This window comes from Podarcis filfolensis, assembly GCF_964270895.1.
Source record: "Podarcis filfolensis genome assembly, chromosome: 16".
NCBI classification, from domain to species: Eukaryota; Metazoa; Chordata; class Lepidosauria; order Squamata; family Lacertidae; genus Podarcis; species Podarcis filfolensis.
This window is the reverse complement of record NC_139620.1, coordinates 29438684-29457612: the sequence shown is the minus strand read 5'-3', so window position 1 is coordinate 29457612 and position 18929 is coordinate 29438684. Positions and strand designations below refer to the sequence as shown.

Genomic DNA, 18929 nt, shown 5'->3' with positions numbered 1-18929 from the left:
CCTGGGAATATAGGGTGCTGCTATAAAAGGTAAAGGTAAAGGACCCCTGGACAGTTAAGTCCAGTCAAAGGTGACTAGGGGCTTGGGGCACTCACTTTGCTTCAGGCCTAGGGAGCCGGTGTTTGTCAGCAGACAGCTTTCCAGGCCATGTGGCCAGCAGGACTAAACCGCTTCTGGAGCAACAGGACACCATGACGTAAACCAGAGCGCACGGAAATGCTGTTCACCTTCCTGCCACCTATTTATCTACTTGCACTTCGAGGTGCTTTCAAACTGCTAGGTTGGCAGGAGCAGGGACCGAGCAACGGGAGCTCACTCCGTTGCAGGGATTTGAACCGCCAACCTTCCGATCAGCAAGACCAAGAGGAGAGGCTCAGTGGTTTAGACCACAGCGCCACCCACGTCCCTGGTGTTGCTGTATGCCAAGTCAGACTAGTCAGCCACCTATCTCAGTATTGTCTACAACCTTTTTTTTCTTTTTTCATAAGGGCCACGCAAGCTTATAGCAGGTCATCCACCTTACCCAGTAGTATCTACCCTAGTGACAGTCAACGTGTTGCCCTGCAGATGCTTTGGACTACAACTCCCATCATCCCTGATCATTGGCCATACTGCTAGTGCTGGTGGGAACTGTAGTCCAACAACATCTGGAGAGCACTATGCTGCCTGCCCCTGGTCTACCCTGGCTGACAGTGGTTCTCCGATTCCCCCAGAGGTGCCAGGGATTGAACCCAGCCATAGGAAGCTGCCTTCATACCAAATAAGACATTTGGTCCACATACTGCAAGAAGATCAAACCTCTCCATTCTGAAGGAAATCAGCCCTGAATGCTCACTGGAAGGATAGATTGTGAAGCTGAGGCTCCTATTCTTTGGCCTCCTCATGAGAAGAGAAGACTCCCTGGAAAAGACCCTGATGTTGGGAAAGATGGAGGGCACAAGGAGAAGGGGACGACAGAGGACGAGATGGTTGGACAGTGTTCTCGAAGCTACCAGCATGAGTTTGACCAAACTGCGGGAGGCAGTGGAAGACAGGAGTGCCTGGTGTGCTCTGGTCCATGGGGTCACGAAGAGTCGGACACGACTAAACAACAACAACAACAAGCTCAGCATTCTTCACCAGGCATGGACAACCTGTTCCCCCGCCCAGATACGGTTATACTCCAGCTTCCATGATCCTTGGCCATTGGCCATGCTGCATGAAGCTGATGGGAGTTGGAGTCCAGAAACATCAGGAATTCCAGATCTTGATCTCAATCATGCTGGAAGAACCTCAGGCCTCTCTATCCGGTCCCTCAGGCCTCTCCTCTGGCCATCTTCCTTGGGCTGTGCCCTCCACAACACCTGGTTCTGGTGCCTGCAAGCCATGCCTTCAGTGAGGATCTTCCTTTGCAGCTTGAGTTCAAGCCAAGCCGCAAAGGAAGAAATGAAAAAAGGGGAGAATGCACATTCCGGATTCTTTCCTTTGAAGTCAGGTCCCCGAAGACCAGGGTCACAGCTCCTCTGGTTGGTTCCAAAACCAACAGCTCTAAAGCAGAGTCATTTAGCATCTCTTAGAAAGTTCGCCTCTTGACTGGAACAAGCAATTGCCCCAGTCTAGGAGAAGGGAATTGAAGTCACCCCTTTCTCTGCCTCCTGGATTTCATCCTCCTTCTCTCAAGAAGGTGCAATAGCTCAGTGGCTGAGCACACAGAAAGTCCCAGATTCAATGAGCATCAGCAAACGCACCACTTCAAGTCTGCACTCATCTGCCGTCAGAAATGATTAATAACCAGGAGAGCTGAAGCATCACCCCATTCACTCCCTAGGCCAATTGTGACGGTAATTGCAGAATAAACTATCTTCTCTCTGTGTGTGTGTGTGTGTGTGTGTGTGTGTGTGTGAGAGAGAGAGAGAGAGAGAGAGAGAGAGAGAGAGAGAGATTGAGAGAGACAGTCCGGTTTATAATACCAAATACCGGAACAAGCTTTTCTTCTCTTGCAATTCCTTTAACCGCTGGATTTTCTGTCCCACCAAACCTTAAACACCAAGCCAAGAGACATTAATTCAACTCTTCCTGTATCTCCATTGAGAATGATTCATGATACTGTAAGGCCAAGTCAATCTCAGTTCACTCCCTGGGCTGATGCTGAAGCTTAATCACCAGGAACAAAAAAATCTTTCTCATTAAATACACAGAGAGACACACTCCCAGGCTTTGGTTCATCCTAGAACGCCAAATAACAAACCCAGATTTTAAAAGGCGTGCAGATAGATCAGCCACACACACACAAAAACACACACATACACCATTTTCTGCTAGATGCTAGAAATACAAAGGCGCAAACGAAGTCACAGATAAACAAGTCTTCCTTGGTGCGTTCTAGTTACATCACCCCTTCCAAGCTCACGCAAACAGGCACACATCTCCAGAGAGATGTGTGCCAAAAGGATGCTGAAGAGGTGTGGACCACAGCAAGGAAAGGAAGTATCAAAAAGGAAGACAACAACAGCATGCTTTTAATGTCAAAAGAAGGATCCCAGAGAAACGCGGGCTGACTGTGCCATCTCCACCTGCCTGGCCCTAAAGCAGATGTGGTCCTAAGTCTGGATGCATTCCAGTTCCATCATCCCTGGCCAATTGGCATGATGGTGGATGCAGCCCATAAACATGCTGGAGAGGTCACAGATTTCCCAATCATGCCCTAAAGCACCACAAGGGAGACCAAGTCGGGTTGTCTGACCATCCACTGGGTGTGGAGCCTTGCTTCAAAACACATGCACCCACCACGCCATCGCCAGCATCACACAGAGAGTGGATGCCACCAGAATCCATCATGGGATTTTTCTTCCAGCCATTAAAGAGGAAACAGAGCTCCTTTTTCTCCTCCCTGCCTTCCCCAGTGTCAGCGACCGACACAGGCAGACTGGTAGCAAAATACACACGCAAACACATACAATGAACCTTCCACAACAAGTCCCTCAAGATTAGGGGCTGACAAAGAGGATGAAGGGGGTGGGGGTGGGGTGGAGAATAGGTCCTTCCTTAAAGCAGCACAGAAAAGGGATGCGCCTCTTTTTCGGGGGAGGCGCCCTGATTTGATATAGCATCCTTTGGGAATAAAAAGAGCCACAACCGAGAAAATAAAATAATAATAAAAAAATCAGCCTCACCTGTTTTTCTTCTGCAAAGGGACACGTTGGGAAGCGGCAAGAGATGTCCAGGAGGGGATCGGAGAGGAGGGGAATAAAACGGCAAGGCATTAGCAACGTCCAGCATCAGTCCCAGTAATAATAAAATAATAATAATAATAATAATAATAATAATAATAATAATAATAATAATATAGATGCATGAATGCAAACGCACCCATTAGGAGCCTTACCTGGGTTGACCAGCTTGCTTTTGTATCGTATGGCCGTGCTCATCTTTCTCTCTTAAGGGATCAGAGGGGATTGCGCCAGATGTAGCTTCCTCCGGAGAGGCGAGCCACCCTCTTTTCCGATCTGCTGCTCTCCCTCCGGTCCTCCCTCCTGACTACAAAAAGGTCTCTCTCTCTCTCTCTCTCTCTGCATGCGCCTGTCAGCCAGAATCTGCTGCTGCTGCCGCCGCTGCTGCTGCTGCATTAGAGAGGCTGGCCGAGGGAGAAAAATTAAAAAAAGGAAGGCGGGGCAGGATGCGGCCCAGCCCTGCCCACAGCCCTCAGCCAATCAGAGCCTCGCCTTGAGCCACCCTATCTGCATCCTCCGCCTCCTTTTCCAGCCTGCGAGCGAGTGGCCAGGGCTGGCCGTGTCTCCAGAGCATCCTCCGTTCTCCCTTTTGTTATTAGTATCACTCTTTCGCAGACATCAGATGAAAAGGGGGGGGGGCGGGTAAGTGAGCAGCATGGCTCTGGGCCTGCCTTCCAAGTTGGAAGCCCTCAAGCAGCTCGCAAGGAAACAGGGTCTTCTGTCTAGGTGTTGGATGGTGATAGATGATAAAGTGTGTGTCTGCGTTATATGTGTTTTTATGACACAAACATGCATGCCAGTGTGGAGTAGTGGTTAAAGTGCTAGGACATTGGGATGCCGGTGGCACTGTGGGTTAAACCACAGAGCCTAGGGCTTGCCGATCAGAAGGTCAGTGGTTTGAATCCCTCGACAGGGTGAGCTCCTGTTGCTCGGCCCCTGCTCCTGCCAACCTAGCAGTTCAAAAGCACGTCAAAGTGCAAGTAGATAAATTGGTACCGCTCCAGCGGGAAGGTAAGCGGCGTTTCCCTGTGCTGCTCTGGTTCGCCAGAAGCGGCTTAGTCATGCTGGCCACATGACCCGGAAGCTGTATGCCGGCTCCCTCGGCCAATAAAGTGAGATGAGCGCCGCAACCCCTGAGTTGTCTGCGACTGGACCTAATGGTCAGGGGTCCCTTTACCTTTATCTAGGACATTGGGAGGCCGGGGTTCAAATTCACAGCCAGTCATGAAGCCCACTGGGTGACTTTTGGGTCAGTTACCCTCGCTCGGCCCGAACTGCCTCACAGGGTTGTTGTGAGGGTAAAATGAAGAGGGAGAGAAATGTGCATACCACCTTGGGCTCTCTGGAGTGGGGAGGCTGGATATAAACGTAAGAATAAACAAATAAACTGCTTTTTGGTAAAACGCTCTGAGGTTGTTCCTATGATTGAGCGGTATATGGATTTTATTAAGTTAAAAAAAAAAAGCAGTGTAAGCCTGTGCTTGAATTTTAAAGCATTGCAAGTCTGTTCTGAATGTTTGAGCGATGATGTGTCAGTCACTAAAACCATCTATTTACTACAGTGACAGACAAAGCAGACATTATGGTCTTAAAGGCAGAAGCCAAGGCCTTAATATCTCTGTTTTGTTAGTCATTGTAAGTCTCTCTCTCTCTCTCTCTCTCTCTCTCTCTCTCTGTGTGTGTGTGTGTGTGTGTGTGTGTGTGTGTGTGTGTGTGCAAGAACTCAAGATACACACAAATGTATGGAAGTTTATTTTGAGGGGGGAAATATTGATATTAGAATATAAGAGGATCAGTAAACGAGTAAAGAAACTAACTGATTGCAACAGCCTTATGCAGCAGGGTTGCCTGGGAGTAAGTTTCTCTGAATTCAATGAGGCTTACTTCAAAGAAGACATAAAAATGCTCGCAGTGTTTGCATATTAATATGATTATGAAAGTTAATTCATCAATTGCCTTTTAAACCACTGTCTCAAGGTGATTTGCATCTCTCTCCTTTCTTTGGCGATCCCTTGTAGCCGAGTAAGATTATCATGAACAAGGTCTTAACAACGAGTCCATAAGTGACTGTGGAGGCCAATTCTGGATCTACACATCCTTCCACAGTGGGGACATGGGTTTTCCAGGTGGGAGTTTATCACGGTAAGGGTTTTCCAAATGTGCCTTCCTGTTAGCACATTTCTCCCTTTCGTCCTGAGTTCAAGCATCTTCAAAGCCCATGACACCTTTGGTAAAGGTTGTTCTCCAATTGGAGCGCTCGCAGGCCAGTGTTTCCCAGTTGTCGGTGTCTATACTACATTTTTGAACATTTGCCTTGAGAGAGTCTTTAGACCTGTTTTGTTGGCCACCAGCATTATGCTTTCCATTTTTAAGTTTGGAATATAGAGGTTGCTTTGGAAGACGATGATCAGGCATCTGCACAACATGACCAGTTCAACAAAGTTGATGCTGAAGAATCATTGCTTCGACACTGGTGCTAAAAGGCTCTCCTAGTCACTGAAGACACCTGTTCCTCCAGTGACAGAGCTGCATCTAAGAGCATCACACTACACACCTGGCAGAGTGTGACCCCATCCAAGGTCACTTACCTTTCCCTGACCAGTACAACATGCTTGCTGGACAGCAGCACTAAAACAGCCCTAGAAGACCAATGTGTGTAACCTAGATGAGTTGTAGGTGACATTTTCAAAGAAAAAATACATGCATGAGACTAAGTCATAGAGTTGACCCATTGAAATTAATGAAACTGAGTTAGTCACACTCATCAGTTTCAATGGGTCTACTCTGAGTAGGACTAGCATTGGATACAACCCAGAAGTGCCTGAACTTGTTAGGAAGTGTATCAGAGCCTTTATGGGCCTCCACATTGGAAATAAAACTATTTCCCCCTGGAAATAAACTATTTTCCCCAGTCAAACCCTCCATCAAATTAGCAAGGGTTGGTTTCTCCACCTTGGGCAATCTTGCAAATGGCCTATTGGGTTTCAATTGCTTGCATAGGAAAGGGAGATTCTGGCAAAAGAAAAGTGTATTTGGAAAGGGACTCGACTGGCGAGCTTGCTCCTAGGAGAAGCCTTGAAGGTTTAATATTCCCACACACCCCCACTCCGGTGTAACAAGAGTGGAGGCTGGGAATCCAGCATCCCTGTACAACTGTGCTCTCCTGGACGCATGGCATGCCAAGTCTATTTTTAAGGCTGGCAGCTTAATCATTTCTAAAACTCAAGCTTGGAAAGGAATTTGCCGCCTCCTCCTCAAACCTGTATTTGCCGAGTGTCGGCAATGTTGACTGGAGCCGTACAGAACAGCGGGTCTTTTGTACAATTCACCTTGTGGGGGGCGGGGGGGTGTTTGACAGCCCACAGCACAGGTTGGGTCGAAGTTTACATCAACGATCTGTTGGTAGATCATCTGGGTACCTGCAGGAGATCACCAAGGGTTGCTGTTTCAGCAATAGCAACAAATCCACTCTCCTGCACCTAAATTAGATTTCTGAAATGAAGAAGGCTTGCGGGTAACCAGGAGAGGATATTTGTGTGTCTGCGTTTTTAAGGACTGTGAGCTCAGCTCTGGTACTGAAAATGAGATTGCTAGGCTCAAGATGTGCTCAGAAGCACCCAGTTCTTTAATTGTAACCAGTGGGGGTCAGAGCTCATTGGGAATGGTAGGGCAAAAGTCCGGGTGCCTGTTAGTAGGTGGAGCCAAGGAAATGGGGGGTGGAGCCAACTAATTCTGGTTTTGTCCCTATCCTCTCTGCTGAGTTCTACAAAGGCAAACCCGAGAGGATACCCTATTGCAGGGGTAGACAACCTAGGCCCGTGGGCCGGATCCGGCCCAATCACCTTCTCAATCCGGCCCGCAGACGGTCCGAGAATCAGCGTGTTTTTACATGAGTAGAATGTGTCCGTTTATTTAAAATGCATCTCTGGGTTATTTGTGGGGCCTGCCTGGTGTTTTTACATGAGTAGAATGTGTGCTTTTATTTCAAATGCATCTTTGGGTTATTTGTGGGGCATAGGAATTCGTTCATTTTCCCCCACAAAAAATATAGTCCGGCCCACCACATGGTCTGAGGGACGGTGGACCGGCCCATGGCTGAAAAAGGTTGCTGACCCCTGCCCTAATGGAGCGACCTCCACTGATTCTAACCGACTGCCTTTTGCACCCCTCTCTGATTGGCAGGTCTTGGAGCTGTAGTAAAAAGAAAACGGGAAAAGAAAAGTAGATCTACGAAACCTGTGGTGTGCACATCCCTGGCCTGCAAAACTCAGCCAGCCAGTTCTGTGTTTTAAAACTGGATAGTGCTGTTTTCTGTTTATGAAAACAAGGGTAGGCCTGGGATAGCTCAGTCGGTAAAGCATGAGACTCTAAATATCAGGCTCGTAGGTTCAAGCCCCACGTTGGACGAAAGATTCCTGCGTTGGAACCGGTTTGGCTAAATGACCCTAATAGTCCCTAAAGAAAAAAGAGAAAATATATGAACAAGATGTGATGTGGAAACAGCAAGATAAGACTGGATAGAATTATGAACTTTGTTTGGACTGATTTGGACATTAACGCAGTAGCAAAAAGATGATCAGAATCCCCCTTCGGATCTTGAAATATGGGTCCCCTCAACAAAATTTAAAATTCGGCTTTGTAATTCAGAATTTATGTGATGTGATTTGATTTGATTTGATTGGCCGGTTAATAAAAATTATTTTTTTAAAAAAATGACCCTAATAGTCCCTTCCAACTTTTATGATTATATCAGGCACTCAGAACGCTTTCCAAGTCACATGTAGGCGCCATGACCCTCAAACCAGGACTAATAACAGTTTCAGGGGAGGGTGGAAAATGAGCTGGTCACATCGTGGAGAATCCAGTCAGCCTGTTTTGAATCTAAGGCTGCTGCAGTTCTGCACATGCTTGCCAAGGAGGAAGCCCTACTGAAGAGGAAGAAGAAGAGGAAGAGGAAGAGTCCCAACTCAAGAGCCGAGCACTTTGCTTTGCATGCAGAAGGTCCCAGTTCAATCTCCAGCATCTCCAGGAAGGACTGGGAAGGAGCCCTGTTCAAAACCCTAACAATAATTGAGCTTCTTGGGTCGCAGATCGGCGGCAGGGCATCCGATTTTCATAACAGAATCATCACAGAATTGTAGAGTTGGAAGGGACCCCAAGGGTCATCTAGTCCAACCCCCTGCAATGCAGGAATCTTTCGCCCAACATGGGGCTTGAACCCACAACCTTGAGATTAAGAGTCTTGTGCTCTACTGACTGAGCTATTTTTATGCAGAAGGTCCCTCAGCATCTCCAGGTAGGGCAGGGAGAGAGACACCCATCTGAAACCCTGAAGAGTCAGTCAGTGTAGACAATATTGAACTGGATGGACTGACTCTGAATCAGACAGCATCGCAGGGACCTAAATACCTAAATGATTTATTATAATTATGCGTTTTCTGAGTTCTGACCCAGAAGACCTTTTTGTTTTTTTGTTTTGTTTTTCTTTTTGTTTTATGATTTTTATTGATACAGCAAGAAAAAAGAAAAAAACTCAAATATCAAATTACACACAAGAATAACCATAGACACATAATTTTCTTAGCAAACAATAAAACATCTAGTGGTCTTAACACTAAAGACCCAACCTCCCGTCTATTCCATATTTCGATTTCATATTACTTATTTCCAATACACACTTTTATCATAATTAAACTTTTTCTTAATAGATCTAATTTCTTATATCTACCTTGCAACTATTACTGAAGTTCCTCGAATGCTGCAACAGAATTTGAACTACTATATTTATTTTTCAGATATTCTTTGAAAACCTCCCATTTTGAAACAAATTCTTGTTTCGATATATTCTTTATTTTTTCTGATAGACCATCTAATTCGGCATATGCGGTCAGCTTTTGGATCCAATCTTGTATAGAGGGGATTTCATTACTCTTCCATTTTGCCACGATCAGAACTCTTGCTGCCGTGGTCACATATAAAAAGATATCCCAGACGACCTTTTTGAAAGGGCTAGGCTGAATAATCAACTGTTACTTAAAAGAAATAAAGAGGGGGGTGGGGGTGTTAGGGGAGGGTAGCACCTCTGCTGGGTGACATGTCCTGCTCCTTCTAGGGTACTTTGTCCACCTTTGGTCCCCACCCTGCACTCAGTTCTCACCTGTGGCTCCTACAAGCTGTAATAATAATAATAATAATAATTTATTATTTGTACCCCGCCCATCTGGCTGGGTTTCCCCAGCCACTCTGGGCGGCTTCCATAGAAAACCAAAAATACACTAAAATATCACAGATTAAAAACTTCCCTGAACAGGGCTGCCTTAAGATGTCTTCTGAATGTCAGGTAGTTGTTTATCGCTTTGACATCCGATGGGAGGGCGTTCCACAGGGCGGGCGCCACTACCGAGAAGGCCCTCTGCCTGGTTCCCTGTAGCTTTGCTTCTCGCAATGAGGGAACCGCCAGAAGGCCCTCGGCGCTGGACCTCAGCGTCCGGGCAGAATGATGGGGGTGGAGACACTCCTTCAGGTATACTGGACCGAGGCCGTTTAGGGCTTTAAAGGTCAGCACCAACACTTTGAATTGTGCTCGGAAACGTACTGGGAGCCAATGTAGGTCTTTCAAGACCTACACACGAGGTCTTTCAACACACGACAGTGGCCACACCCTGGGAATGGCTTTGAGTGGCCGGCTAAACCAGGTGAGGGTAACGGTCAGTGAGTTAGGGACTTCCCCTGCATGCAAACACAGGTTCCAGAGGATTGTGTGGATGAGACCACGAGTAGGTCCAACAGTCAAGGAGGCACTTTCTGCATGTGCTGTAGAGGGAATCACGGGGCATATGAGGCTCATCAACCTGGGAAAGTAGCCCATTTAGGAGAAGGAAAACTCTGACCCTAAACCTTCACTGCCTTGTGGGATAGCTTCAGGAGAAGGCAAAGTATTAAACCCTATACAGTCTAGAGCAGGCATGGCCAAACTTGGCCCTCCAGCTGTTTTTGGGACTACAACTCCCATCATCTCTAGCTAACAGGACCAGTGGTCAGGGATGATGGGAACTGTAGTCCCAAAACAGCTGGAGGGCCAGGTTTGGCAATGCCTGGTCTAGAGTGAAGCCCCTGAGATGGTTTGATGGTGCTTTGTACGCCTCCTTCCAGCAACTCCTGCAGCCAAGCTGGTGCCAAATGTATTGCTCTGCTTTCCTTTGGAGCACATCAGCAAGACTTGTCACCTGCGCAGCCCAGGACATCCATATAAACTGTCCAGGCTTTGCCCCTGGGGAGGTCACTTTGGTGCTGTTACAGCAGCAGTTTGACTTCACCCCCAGAGGTGCACTCCCTTGTCTCTCAAGTTAGGCTATTTTCTACATACACACCTCCCATCCAGACAAGCAAGAGGCACTGTTTACTGGAGTTTGACACATTCCAAAAACTGGGGGTGTGAAGCAGAGAGCCAGTGAGGTGTGTGGCCTCTCAGTCTGGCCCAAAACAGCTGGAGGGCCAGACTGAGAGGCCTGGAGGCCAAGGTCCCCCTCTCCTGCAGTAACTAATCCAGAATGCGGCAGCTAGACTGGTGACTGGGAGCGGCCGCCGAGACCACATAACACCAGTCTTGAAAGACCTACATTGGCTCCCAGTACGTTTCCGGGCACAATTCAAAGTGTTGGTGCTGACCTTTAAAGCCCTAAATGGCCTTGTTCCAGTATACCTGAAGAAGCGTCTCCACCCCCATCGTTCTGCACCGAGGTCCAGCACCAAGGGCCTTCTGGCAGTTCCCTCATTGCGAGAAGCAAAGCTACAGGGAACCAGGCAGAGGGCCTTCTCCGTGGTGGCACCCACCCTGTGGAATGCCCTCCCATCAGAGGTCAAAGAGATAAGCAACTACTTAACATTTAGAAGACATCTGAAGGCAGCCCTGTTCAGGGAAGTTTTTAATGTGTGACATTTTAATGTATTTTTAATCTTTGTTGGAAGCCGCCCAGAGTGGCTGGGGAAACCCAGCCAGATGGGCGGGGTACAAATAATAATAAATTATTATTATTATTATTATTATTATTATTATTATTATTATTATTATTATATACTTATATTCATGCAGGAAACTGGTGTGTTCGAGTGGTTGTTGCCATAATCAAATACCACCTTTTTGAAGTGATGCAGCGATTACCGCAGACCTTCTTCCGTCACCTCTTCCGCGTAAAATGCTTCCCTCACGACGACGCAAAGAAGAAAAGCTCAGAAAGTTGGCCGCTGGCCTTTCGCAACAAATGCATGTAACCAAAGCTGCTTGGAAACCTCTCGAGTTCTCGGTTCAGCTCAGTCAATGGGGGTGGGGTGGGAAAGAAGAAATGGAGTCCATATTGGCATGATTTTTTAAAGGCCAGACAACCGCAAAGCCGTTTGAGTCTCTGCTGCGCAACAAAAGGCAACCTCACCGAGTCAGATCCATACATCGTTTGACAGCCTGCCAACAGAAATTTCAGTCAGATGCAGACTAAATGGATAATTCAAAGCTTGTTCAGGAGACCGTGGTGGGTTTCCTCCTAGCAAAACACCACAGAAGAAGAGGCCTGCTGGCTGGGTCCAACCAAGGGTTCTTCTAGTACAGGAATGGCCAAACTTGGCCCTTCAGCTGTTTTGGGACTACAACTCCCATCATCCCTAGCTAACATGGCCAGTGGTCAGGGATGATGGGAATTGTAGTCCCAAAACAGCTGGAGGGCCAAGTTTGGACATGCCTGTTCTAGTGCGGGACAGGTAAAGGTAAAGGGACCCGTGACCATTAAGTCCAGTCATGGACAACTCTGGGGTTGCGGCGCTCATCTCGCTTTATTGGCCGAGTCATGTGGCCAGCATGACTAAGCCGTGTCTGACGAACCAGATCAGTGCACGGAAATGCCGTTTACCTTCCTGCTAGAGCGGTACCTATTTATCTACTTGCACGTTGACGTGCTTTCGAACTGCTAGGTTGGCAGGAGCTGGGACCCAGCAATGGGAGCTCACCCCGTTGCAGGGATTCGAACCGTTAACCTTCTGATCGGCAAGCCCTAGTCTCTATGATTTAGACCACAGCGCCACCCGCTCTAGTAAGGGACAGAGGGAGGGGTAATTTGCAGCTCTTGACTTAATCTCAGAAGACGTCTGCAAGAGATCATTTCAGACCTATCCTTCCCTCTCTTGGCAGCCTGCTAGATGGGGAGTGGGAGGGCTAAAAGAGAGGGAGAAAGGGATTGTCCCACCCACTTTTTGCTCTAGTCCCACCCACTTTGGCTTTGGTCCTGCCCACTGCTGGTTTTAGTCCCGCCCACCACTAGCATGTGTCTCCAGAGAGAGAGAAAGGCTCCTCCTCCACCACCAGATGCTGGTGAAGCAGATGCTCCCAGGATGCTTTGCGGCAAGTCATGTGACATGGACTGGCTGGATGCAGAGGAGTGGTGGACGTGGGAGGCACCAGCTGGGAGCCCCCAAGGGAAGGCAGCTCCGAGTCGGGGGTGGTGGTTGGATGGCAATGATTGTCAGTGGGAACAGACTGCGCACAGGTGGTGTCAGAAGGTGAACAGAAGGTGAAGAGGCAACACGGTTTAATGAGCAGGAAGAGGCTGGGACAGAGAGCAGGCCAGAATCAGAAGATGATCAAGAGTGGAGGCAGGCTGCTGAAGAAGACATGGAATCACCCCCTCCTGCTGTGAACAGCTCCCCTCTCCACTGGTCTCCCAGAACACACAGAGAGATGAAGAGGGCAGAGCAACGAGAGACAAGACGAAGGCGCTTCAGATTGCTGGGGAAGGACCTGGGGATGGGGCCTTAGAGAGCAGCGGGAAGGCAGGGGCCTTCAGTCCTCGCAACTGCCTCATTGGGGCAAGATCAGGCTTCCTCAACCTCGGCCCTCCAGATGTTTTTGGCCTACAACTCCCATGATCCCTAGCTAGCAGGACCAGTGGTCAGGGATGATGGGGATTGTAGTCTCAAAACATCTGGAGGGCCGAAGTTGAGGAAGCCTGGGCAAGACCTACTGGGAAGAGTTGCTGTGATCACTAGGTCTGTTTGGGTTTCTCTGAATAAAGAGTTCACTGACACTGGAAATTTTCTTGCTGACCTGCCCCTGACTCCAGCTCCTGACATGCTTTTTTTAAAAGTGCTATGATACTGCTTTGAATGCATCGTGTGGATGTGGGCCTTCAGATAGAGGCTGCAAAGCCTGCGAGTCAGACCTGGGCTACTAAGCCATTTGCATTGGCTCAGCAGTTCCTGGTCTATTTCACCACCAATGGCACAATGGGGAAGAAAATCTCATCCCCTCCTCTCTTCCCTGCCAACACCACCAGCACCAAGCAGAATTAGAGCACTCAGGAAACAGTCTATGGGAAGCTTAGAACAGTTTACATTACTGTGAAGAGAATGACAGCTCATTTCCTCATCAGTGATAGTCCACGGTTTTAATCTACATATCTTTCTTGCCTTTATGGACCCTTTGATTCAGACCCTGGCTGAAGTTCTTCCCTTATAAGGCTGCATGCACACCATACTTCAAGCTCATCCCTCTTCCCTAAAGAATTGTGGGAACTATAGTTTACCCCTCACAGAGGCTACAATCCCCAACACCCTTAAGAAATTACTGTCCTGTTTTATTTGCAGGAGGGGAATGTGCTTTGAATGTATGGTGCATATGCAACCTAAGAAATCGATTCCCCACTGACATTCCCTGGGGTTTTAGGGAACCATTTGTATGCTCAGTGTTTAGGTAATCGAGGGCAGTGACTTGTTTATTTTCCCATTGGCAATCCATGCCAAAGATCACCCCCAAACTACCACATCAGTTTCAATTTCTGGATGGGGCTGCAAGGGTTTCCCCCATGAAAACACAGTGAGACAACTGTATTCCTTATGCACATTTCTTTGGGAGAAAGCTCCGGTGAATACAGACTTGCTCCAGAACAAATAGGCACGGGATTGGGCTGCAGCAAAACTACAGAAGGGTGCCATCACTTCCAAAATGAGCAGGGGAGAGCAATTGCCTTGCATATCCCATTTCCAGGGATGGATGGTGCCCATTTGGACTGGTTGGAAGCAAGGCCAGGGAGCCCAATGGCAGATGGAGCAAGAGGCAGAGCCAACCATTTCTGGCTTTGGCCCCATATTCATCCTCTTTGCTGAGTTCTACAACGCTGAGACTTGAGAGGAAGAAGCGAACACTTCCCTCCCCTCTGGGCAGGTTGTAAGGAAGGTGGCAAGACAGGTGGGGGCTGGCTGAGGTGGGTGGGGCAGAGCCCAATTTGCCTCAAGGACCAGCCCCAGCTGCCTACTTGTGGGCTTCCTAGAGGCATCTGCTTGGCCAATTGTAGGGGGAGACGGTGCTGGACTAGATTAAGGTTACCAGATTTTTTTCAATGAATCCGGGGACACTTTAAATACAGTGGTACCTCAGGTTAAGTACTTAATTCGTTCCGGATGTTCGTACTTAACCTGAAACTGTTCTTAACCTGAAGCACCACTTTAGCTAATGGGGCCTCCTGCTGCTGCCGCGCCGCCGGAGCCCGATTTCTGTTCTTATCCTGAAGCAAAGTTCTTAACCTGAAGCACTATTTCTGGGTTAGCAGAGTCTGTAACCTGAAGCGTATGTAACCCGAGGTACCACTGTAAATACATACATACATACATACATACATACATACATACATACATACTACACATTCGGGACATTGATGCTGCAGCGATGGTGGTGGCAGAGGGGCGGCCGCCGCCTTGACCTCAACCGCATTTCCCCTTCCTCCAAGCTTCATATCTCCTTTCTCCATGAGCCTGGGCAGCCCCTGAGTTATTGGTTCTTCAGTGGTGGTGGTCGGGAAGCAGTGTGCAGTGGGTCGGGCATGGAAGGCGGAGGAGGGCCAAGAGCGGCGGCAGCGAGGCTCGGGCAGCGTGATGCCTCCCTTCCCATCGGAGCAGCCCCAATCCCATTCCTACATGCCTGCAAGCAGGAGGGGGCGGGGATCCCTCAGCTGGGAAGGGAGGCTTCCCATTGCCTAACTGAGAGATCCCTGCCCCCTCTGCTTGCACACAAGCTCTGGTAGGCAGTGTGAAACCTCCCTTCACAGCTGAGAGATGCCTGCCCCACTCCTGCTTGCAAGCAAGTAGGAGTTGCGAGGCTGCTCCCATAGGCAGCATGAAGCCTTCCTTCACAGCTTAGTTGCTGGGGTCAGGGAAGGTGGAGGCAGCCCAGAAGCTGCATCTTAGAGCCCCTGCACCACCATCATATGGGAACTTCCGAGCAGCTCCTGAAACCAGCCAGAGCCAACTGCTCCGGGCTGCTGAGACTGCCGCTGCTGTGTTTCCTGGGGACATTAGATGAAATCTGGGGACATTCCAGGGATGGAATTTGTCCGGGGACTTATTTGCAAATCTTGGGACTGTCCCCGGGAAACAGGGACATCTGGTAACCCTAGACTAGACTGACACTTAGCCTGATCCAGCCAAGTTCTTATACGAATCAGTCCCAGTGACTTTCAAGTCAGAATTAAGTTGATGCAAAGCTGCACAGCAGTCTCTTCCTTGCAAGTATCTAAGAATGATAAAAGGATTTAAGGTGGGTTTGTTTTTACACATTTGTGTTTTATTTTGATCAGGGCTCGCCAACGTTTTTGCTAACCAGTGAAAGAGTTGTGGATGCCATACACACAACTGTGCATACTTGGGGGATGCAGGTGGCACTGTGGTCTAAACCACTGAGCCTTTTGGGCTTGCCAATCAGAAGGTCGGCAGTTTGAATCCACACGATGGAGTGAGCTTTCATTGCTCTGTCCCAGCTCCTGCCAACCTAGCAGTTCAAAAGCACACCAGTGCAAGTAGATAAATAGGTACTGCTCCAGTGGGAAGGTAAACAGTGTTTTCGTGTGCTCTGGTTTCCATCAAGGTGTTCCGTTGTGTTGGAAGCAGTTTAGTCCTGCTGGCCACATGACCTGGAAAGCTGTCTGTGGACAAACACCGGCTCCCTCAGCCTGAAAGCGAGATGAGTGCTGCAACCCCATAGTCGCCTTTGACTGAACTTAACCATCCAGGGGTCCCTTAAAAAGGGAAAGGTAAAGGACCCCTGACAGTAAAGTCCAGTTGCAAATGACTCTGGGGTTGTGGCGCTCATCTCGCTTTACAGGCCGAGGGAGCCGGCGTTTGTCTGCAGACAGTTTTTCCAGGTCATGTGGCCATCAGGACTAAACGCTTCTGGGGCACTGGAACACCGAAACCAGAGCAGCGCACAGAAACGCCATTCACCTTCCCGCCAGAGCTGTACCTATTTATCTACTTGCACTTTTTGGCGTGCTTTCAAACTGCTAGGTTGGCAGGAACTGGGACAGAGCAACGGGAGCTCACCCCGTCACGGGGATTCGAAACACCAACCTTCCGATCAGCAAGCTCAAGAGGCTCAGTGGTTTAGACTACAGCACCACCTGCGTCCCTAGGGGTCCCTTACCTTTACCTTTTATACTTGAACACCCCACACTCATGCCTAACCAGTTGCTGGAAACTGCAGGAGAGGAGAGTACAGAACTCTTGTGTTTAGGCCCTGCTTGCAGGTTCCCCACAGGCATCTGATTGGCCGCTGTAAGAACAGCATCCTGGCCTAGATGGGCCATTCTCCAGCAGGCTCTCCTTATGTTTTCACTAGCATTGTGTTTTCATTCTCCACCCCACCCCACCAACCGAATTTTGGGGGAGAAGGGTCAGCGACTTTCCTGGAGACTGCAGCTGGAGAGGGAAGAGGGGTAGGTATCTTGTGGTCCTCCAGATGTGGCTAAACTTCAACACCCATCTGCCCCAGCCAGCGTGGACAGTGGTCAGGGGTGATGGGAGTTGTAGTCCAACCACAACTGGAGGGCCACAGGTCCCCCATCCCCGGGTCTTTACAGATTCTGCCGACGTATTTTGTTTAGTGAACCAAAATAGAAGGATTTAAAAAACCACACGCTTTACCTCCCCTCGTGTCTGTTCAATTTATTACAAAACTGCAAAGGGACGTTTAGTGTCATGATACAATATAAAATAATTGTGAAAATACCATTGTTCTTTCAACCGAGGAAAAACAAAACCTGTTCCGATAGAAAAGGTTGCTAATTAGTACCTGAAAAATTCAAGGCGGATCTTCTAGGAGGCCTCTGAGAATATTTGGCATGTTAAGACATTTGCATGATTTTAAGGCATCGCGGGTAAAAGGATGGCTCATCCTCCCCCATCACTTTAGTGTTCTGTACCGTTTATTTGTATTTTTATAATAATAATAATAAAAAACCAGGAAGCACCAAGGGGAATTCTACCCCAGAGAGCCAACGCACAGGTGACAACACAGCCTTCACTGACCTGGCACCTTCCAGATGTTTTGCACTACAATTCCCACTAACCCATTGGCTCGGGCTGGTGGAAACCGTATGCAAACACATCTGGAGGGTGTTAGGTTGGCAAAGACTAGCTTACAGAGACAGACATATTTTTTTTAGCGAGAGAAGAATGTTGGTCCCATATGCACTTAAAGTAGCATCATTCCATTTTAAACAGTCATGAGTTCCCCCAAAGAATCCTGGGAACTGTGGTTTGTTAAGGGGACCGAGAGTTATTAGGAGACTCCTATTCTCAGCACCCTTAACAAACTACACGTCCCAGCATTCTTTGGGGGAAGCCGTGGCTGTTTAAAAGTGGGGTGGTACTGCTTTAAACATACAGTGCGGACGGGGCTGTTGTAAACTAGCAACAAATTACACAATGGTTACACAAAGCCTAAACAAAATGTAGTTAGGAGACTGCAGACATTTATGGTAAACAGGTCACCTCGTCTTTTAGAAAGAAAGTTGCCACACACAAAAAAAAGGTATCATGTTAGCCTAGCTAAACAAAACGAAACATGGTTCATCAACCTACTCTCAAAGCCTACTGCATATAAGATGGCACATTTGCTTTTGAATTTAAAAAAAAGGAGCGAGGGAAAGATAAGGAAAAGTAAGTCCCACATTATAAGCATGAGCATATTATTACCAACAGGGTGATATAAGCAACATGATTAAGGAGAGGTATATATATACGGTATATATACGGGGAGAAGAAGAGAAGCTGCTTTCCAATTTGATCTTCAAGACCGCCAGCTGCTCCTCGTAGCATCCAGCCCTGCGTCCAGGCATGATCCATTGGCGTTTCACTAGTGTCACCGTTCAGTTTCAGATAAAGCATTGACCCATTTTAAGAGCATTGAGTAGCCACTGTAAGAAAAAGAAGAAAAGGCCGTAGACTTCCTTCCACAGGTAGATCACCCTGTGCAAACGAACACAGCACAGATCCATTCTATTGAAAGAAACAGAAAACTTTCCCATGGACACAATTCCCTGGTATTGGCTTTCGTGCTCTCAATGCAGGACATGCCCTCCCCGCTGAAATACCAGAGCTCCCCCCCCCATCAGTGTTGGCATGCCGCCGGCTCCAGAAGACTCACCTGTTTACGCAAGCGTTTCCCTGAACAGAACCTGCAATTTTACGGTTTTGACAGTTTAAACATTTTATTTTATTTTTACTCTTTGTTTTATTGTAATTTTAATTAAGGATGGATTTGTAATTGTGTATTTTAATTATGTGTTGACTTAATTATGTATTGATTTGATTGTGCTTTGATTTCATAGTTGCAAACTACTTAGAAGCCATTCTAGCATCTAAATTAAATAATAATAGCAGTTACTAAACATCCAAGCAGTTCAA

General features: G+C 47.9%; 2 protein-coding genes and 1 long non-coding RNA gene across 3 annotated transcripts in view; 1 reads left to right on the top strand and 2 right to left on the bottom strand.

The window, feature by feature from the left end:
- SEPTIN5 (septin 5) overlaps positions 1-3598 on the bottom strand; it is a 95515-nt gene extending 91917 nt beyond the window's left edge. The window contains exons 1-2 of the mRNA XM_083590431.1: positions 3365-3598; positions 3153-3163 (exon numbers count right to left, since the gene is read on the bottom strand). Coding sequence (XP_083446557.1) covers positions 3153-3163; positions 3365-3407 — 54 coding nt within the window. The 5' untranslated portion in view covers positions 3408-3598. The remainder of the gene's footprint in view (positions 1-3152; positions 3164-3364) is intronic.
- Positions 1-18929, top strand: part of LOC310751483 — a 363050-nt gene that overhangs the window by 177261 nt on the left and 166860 nt on the right. The window lies entirely within an intron of this gene.
- LOC310751245 (septin-2) overlaps positions 17172-18929 on the bottom strand; it is a 59432-nt gene continuing 57674 nt past the window's right edge. The window contains exon 13 of the mRNA XM_083590499.1: positions 17172-18439. The gene's annotated coding sequence lies outside the window, so the exon portion shown is untranslated. The remainder of the gene's footprint in view (positions 18440-18929) is intronic.